General features: G+C 41.3%; 1 protein-coding gene across 2 annotated transcripts; it reads left to right on the plus strand.

Moving 5' to 3' along the window:
* The first annotated feature begins 312 nt into the window (after positions 1–312).
* Positions 313–5,551, plus strand: LOC144043366 (cannabinoid receptor type 1B-like). Of its 2 annotated transcripts, none has more exons than XM_077556924.1 (3): positions 313–388; positions 1,006–1,108; positions 2,026–5,551. In XM_077556924.1, exon 3 carries the CDS (start codon positions 2,062–2,064, stop codon positions 3,424–3,426), a length of 1,365 nt encoding a protein of 454 aa, XP_077413050.1. In that variant the 5' UTR covers positions 313–388; positions 1,006–1,108; positions 2,026–2,061; the 3' UTR covers positions 3,427–5,551. The 2 variants fall into 2 exon arrangements, with proteins under 2 accessions (XP_077413050.1, XP_077413058.1); XM_077556932.1 differs by having other exon boundaries at positions 2,029–5,551.

A 5,551-nucleotide genomic window follows, 5' to 3' on the forward strand; every position in this document is an offset into this window, starting at 1 on the left:
TGTGGTTGCCTCCCTCTTCATTTATTAATAACAAGGTGGTTTGGGTCGTGAGCTGAGAGGGGGTGCGCGCGCATTCGCTTCACGTGCGTGTGACACCACGTGACCAAGCGCACATACTAAAAAAAAACAAAAAAAACACACAACCCACACTCGCACACACCCACACACCCCCACCGGCTGCCTGGCCGCTTTTGCTCTTCCTGACATCCTCATCTTAGTCAACGTGCGATAAAAGAGCGGCCAAGTGGTCACTAAACACATTCCAAGTTCCTTTTTATTTACTTATTTTTTTTGGGGGGGGGGGGGGGGTGGGGCTGGAGTTGCTGCAACAAAATGAGATGAAGATGTTGAGCATCAGTGTTGAGTCATGGACACGCGCCAAGTCAAGGTATGTGCATGCATGTTATTGTTTCAATGAGTTGGATATTGAGTGTTTTATTCCGTAATTGAAGTGATAAGTACTTTTGAGCAATAAGGCTTTTTTAAAACTCCTTAACATTAAAATTTTATGTTTTAAATTGCAGCCCGTTGAAAAAAAATGACGATTACAAATGTGTACATTAACAAGGTGCCATGGGAGCAAATATACCAGAATTAATTATGTTTTTAAAGATTGTTGAGGAGAGGGGCAAGAAATGAAAGGATGGACCATTGCTTCTATTTATTTTTTATTTTTTTGTATTACTACAGTAATTACTTGCCAAGAATTTTCCATTCCCCTAAGAAGTTTCATGCATAATTAAAAGTTAATACAGCACCTATCTAATAATTTATGCAAAACATGTCTGCTACTAATTGACATCATCCAGACTGCAGTGCACATTTTTTGACACTTCATTAAACTGATGATTGAATTAAAGAGCCTAATGTTGAATGACCTGCTTTTAATTGATAAGCAAGCCTTGACTGCCCCACATACTTAATGCAATGAAGTCCCCCGAGGCATCACAAGCTTGCCATCAACTGTTCACTTTCTCACTATTGTCTCGTCTGCTCTGCTGTCAGCTGGCTGATGCACGGATTCCACCCAGGGAAGACGATGACGTCATCGTGCATCTTTTAACACGTAAACATATTGCGTTGGCTGCCACGTTTGCTCGAAAGGAAAGTAAGTGATGTACTGTTTTTAATCCTCCTGATCCCTTCACACAATAAACCAATATACTAGGAACACATCTCAGTGGTTTTGTAGAATTTCATATTTATTGCCCAATCCCTGATGAAAAGATAAACAGTGCCACTCACAATAATCATAATAAACACTACCCATAAGGTTGAACCTGTTCTCAAAAGAAATGCATGGTTAAAAAAAACAACTTTTATTTGTCACTCATTTTCACGTCAAGCTTGTAGGTCACATTATTGTGTGGATAATGATTTGTTACAGCTTTTGTGCTGTAGTTAAAAGCTAACTGTTTTCCTTAATTTTTCAATCGAATTGTTAAGTTTCATAACTTAATGTTTTCATATGAGAAAAAAAATGTTCAGCAAATTATTGATGGAGCACTTATGAAACAAGATAATTGTGTCAAGTATTTTTATTTTGTAAAAAAAGATTATAAAAAATTCGAAGCAAGAAGCGATGAAATGTTTTTAATTGTAATTAATCACATGACTTCACTAGTTAACTCACGATTAATCACAAATTCTATATGTTCTAAATGTACAACAAAAAAAATATAGGTTTTCATACTCTTGTTAACAAAAGTGGAAAAAAATGTTAAACTAATAGAAATAGTTCAAATGAATTTTTGACGTTTATAGCCGTCAACGGCAGTGAATGAAAAAAAAAAAAGAAAATATTATTAAAAATTCGGGCTGTCAGGTGATTAAAGTTTTTTATCGTAATTAATCGTTACTAGTTAAGTTCAAATGAATTTTTGACGTTTATAGCCGTCAACGGCAGTGAATGAGTTAATGTTGGACATTTTGGTGGTACTTTGTGTCAAAGGTTTGTTGTAATGCATTAATGTATAAGAAAAATAAGCCTCTATATTGTTTTTGTTTTTTTTACATATTACCCAGCAGCCCACTGACCTCATCTAGCGCCACCCACCACTCATGAAGCTGCACAGGCTGTCGGGCGCCGCCATGAGCGCGCTGACGACAATCGCGCCGTACCTGGGCTCCAATGACGCCATCTATGACGACAATTCCGCCAAACGTGGATTCCGCCCGGAAAAAATGCACTCTGCGTCCATTAGTCCCACAAACAAGGTCATCTACAGCACGGTGGCCCCGATTTTCCCCACCAACATGTCAGACTTTCTGCTGACTAATGTCACTGATGGGATCGCGGCGCAGTGCGGGGAGAACTTTGTGGACAACATGGAGTGTTTTATGATCCTGACCCCTGGCCAGCAGCTGGCCATCGCCATCTTGGCCCTCACGTTGGGTACGTTCACAGTGCTGGAGAACCTGATGGTGCTGTGCGTCATCCTGCATTCGCAAACTTTGCGATCCCGACCGTCCTACCACTTCATAGGAAGCCTGGCGGTGGCGGACCTCATCGGCAGCATCATTTTCGTCTACAGCTTCCTGGACTTCCACATCCTCCACAGGAAGGACAGCCCCGAGGTTTTCCTCTTCAAGCTGGCCGGCGTCATCGCCTCCTTCACCGCTTCCGTGGGCAGCCTCTTCCTCACCGCCATCGACCGCTACATCTCCATCCACAGGCCCATGGCGTACAAACGCATCGTGACCAAGACTAAAGCAGTCGTGGCTTTCAGCCTCATGTGGAGCGTGTCCATAACGTTCGCGCTGCTGCCCCTGCTGGGCTGGAATTGCAAGCGCCTCAACTCGGTCTGCTCGGATATTTTCCCCCTCATCGACCAGAGGTACCTGATGTTCTGGATCGGGATGACGAGTGTCCTGCTGCTCTTCATCATCTACGCCTACATGTACATCCTGTGGAAGTCGCACCACCACGCTGTGCGCATGCTGAGCCGCACGTCCCAAAGGAGCATCATTGTCTACTCGGCGGAGGGCACCAAGGTTCAGACGGTGAGGCCCGAGCAGGTTCGAATGGACCTGCGCCTGGCCAAGACTCTTGTGCTCATCTTGGTGGCCCTCATCATATGTTGGGGGCCGCTCCTCGCCATCATGGTTTACGACCTGTTGGGAAAAGTGGATGACTTCATCAAGACCGTGTTCGCTTTCTGCAGCATGCTGTGCCTGCTCAACTCCACCGTCAACCCCGTCATCTACGCCATGAGGAGCAAGGACCTGCGCAGGGCTTTCGGAAACATCTGCCGCCTGTGTCGGGGGAGCGCGCGGACTCTGGACAACAGCGGGGAGAGCGACTGGAACAGCAGGAGCGTCAGGGGCAAAGAGAGCGGTGGTAGTGGTGCGAGTAGACGGGTGAAAATGGCCCAAGTTTATATTTCTGGAGTGACTGATGCAAATTCTGGTGCGGATTCAGTGTGAACGCCTTCTGCCTGTGGCCTAAATGTTTTGTGTAGGATAGGCTTCTTGTGGAGCGTTCCAAAAAGTGACTTGCGTTTGGAAATTTTGTGACATATGCCCGCTTCTATTTATTATTATTTTGCCAATACTGAGAGGAGACTATGAAATGACATCATACAGTGAGAGTGTCTCTCTGCCACAAGACTCTCGGCTGACAGTCAACAAAAGTGCTTATGGGCATATTGTTGATCGAGCTTTCGTGGTTTGGAAGAACTTTGGTCACAATTGCACAATTGTCAGCATTGAGGACAGTGAAGATGGTTTATGTTAAGAATACTGTCGGAGATAAGGAGACCACAGCGTTGTTCTCCATCTATTGTTCATCAAGAATGGCATTAATGTTCGCTTTTATTAATTCCAGAAATATAAATATACAGCACTTTGCGTTATTTCCCGCCGCCTTTTTTCGTGGCTACAATACAACAGGCCTATGACGTGATATCCGGTTAAAACGTGCGACATGGTATCGGGTCTTGTCATCGTTTATTCGCAAACCTGTTTCCATAAGTTTTCCACCACCTCCAAACATAAACACATTTTTGAGAACTTTAGCCCCCCCCCAACACCCCACCCCACCCCACATTTCTAGCATTTTCATTCAGGTTTATTTTTGCAATTCTTGAAAATCCAAATCAATATTGGTGGATGGATGCCCACCTTATAATACACCCCCAAAAATCATCCTTAAAAAGTGTTTTTTTCTCTCTCTCTCTGTACTTGTGTCTAATACGGCCTCCCAACCTACTCGCATTATCAGAGTAAATAATAATACTTAATAAAGATTTGAAACATACCATTGGCGTTTAAAAAAAAAAATTTTCCCATAGGTCTTTCGATGTATTTTTTTAAATCACGTTTAAAAAAAAATATTGTTCTGTATGCTCTTTTAGTAATTTTAGTAAGTATTTTTTTACTTGGTTACATTGCTTTTAAATCTCTTAAACTTTGTAACTGATTTAAAATGTACTTTTAGTATATGAAGCATATTGAGGTATGTTGCATATGAAATGCGCTATAAATCAGTGATTCAATTCTTTATTTTTATTTAACAACCCCTACGTACTACTAGTAAACATTAACAATGTGTAAACTGAAAAGTTATCATTTCTTATTAACCCTCCTGTATAATACCAAAGCTCCATTATGGATTTTTTTGTTTGTTTTGTTTTACCAAAAAAACACACAAAAAAAACGTATTCACAAAATTCTACACTAATTGTATTAGATCCCGTTAGGTTGTTCAGGTGATTATTGCTTATGAATAATGACGTGCTTTGCATGTTTTCGTCTCAAACTTTTTAGAAGTGACCATGTTACTATTCCATATCACAGGCGTGGGAAACCATTTTCCTATCAGAGAGCCATTAACTTTGTATGAAGTTGTCCAAAGGCCATACTTAATTGATGAACAAATGTTTTATTTATCCATCCATGCATTTTCTACACCACTTATCCTGTTCAGGGTCACAAGGGAGCTGGAGACTATCCCAGCTGACTTCAGAAAGGCAGTCTACGCCTTGTACTGGTCACCAGTCAGTCACAGGCCAAATGCTTATTTGTATTTATTTATTTATTTATTTATTTATTAGCATTTGTTCGGTTAAATGTTTTGGTACTCGTGTTTAGGTTATTGTTTTTAGAATTGCATGGTGTGCAGGATCAGTGCTGTAAAGTATATATATGACCAATGGGTCATAATTTCCCCCACCACATCATAGCATAGCAATAATGTGGCCGTAGTACTTCCAAAATATCCAGAGGAAAAATGCACTACAGTACTAAACTACTCGATAGAAAGTAGCATCTGTGACTTGAAAACAGCCGTGGGTGGTTATGTAAGATGTTGTGATGTTTGGCATTTCACCACTCCTCAGTTGTTTACTGTAAAATTCCAATGTGTGTTTTGCAGTGTAAAAACTATGAGACACGTTTGGCTTTTTTGATAGCAGAAAACATTTGCAGCTCTTACGCGAATGTTCAGTGTACTTGTAAAACATTGTGTGACAAATTGCCATATTGATGTCAAGCATCCATAGTGCCATTCTGTCTTCAGTAAATGCATTTTTTTTTATCATGAAATTGTCAA

Source organism: Vanacampus margaritifer, chromosome 1 (assembly GCF_051991255.1).
Source record: "Vanacampus margaritifer isolate UIUO_Vmar chromosome 1, RoL_Vmar_1.0, whole genome shotgun sequence".
NCBI classification, from domain to species: Eukaryota; Metazoa; Chordata; class Actinopteri; order Syngnathiformes; family Syngnathidae; genus Vanacampus; species Vanacampus margaritifer.

Coding starts and splice junctions, on each gene's coding strand:
- LOC144043366 (XM_077556924.1), top strand. CDS start 2,062: ATGAAGCTGCACAGGCTGTCGGGCGCCGCCATGAGCGCGCTGACGACA.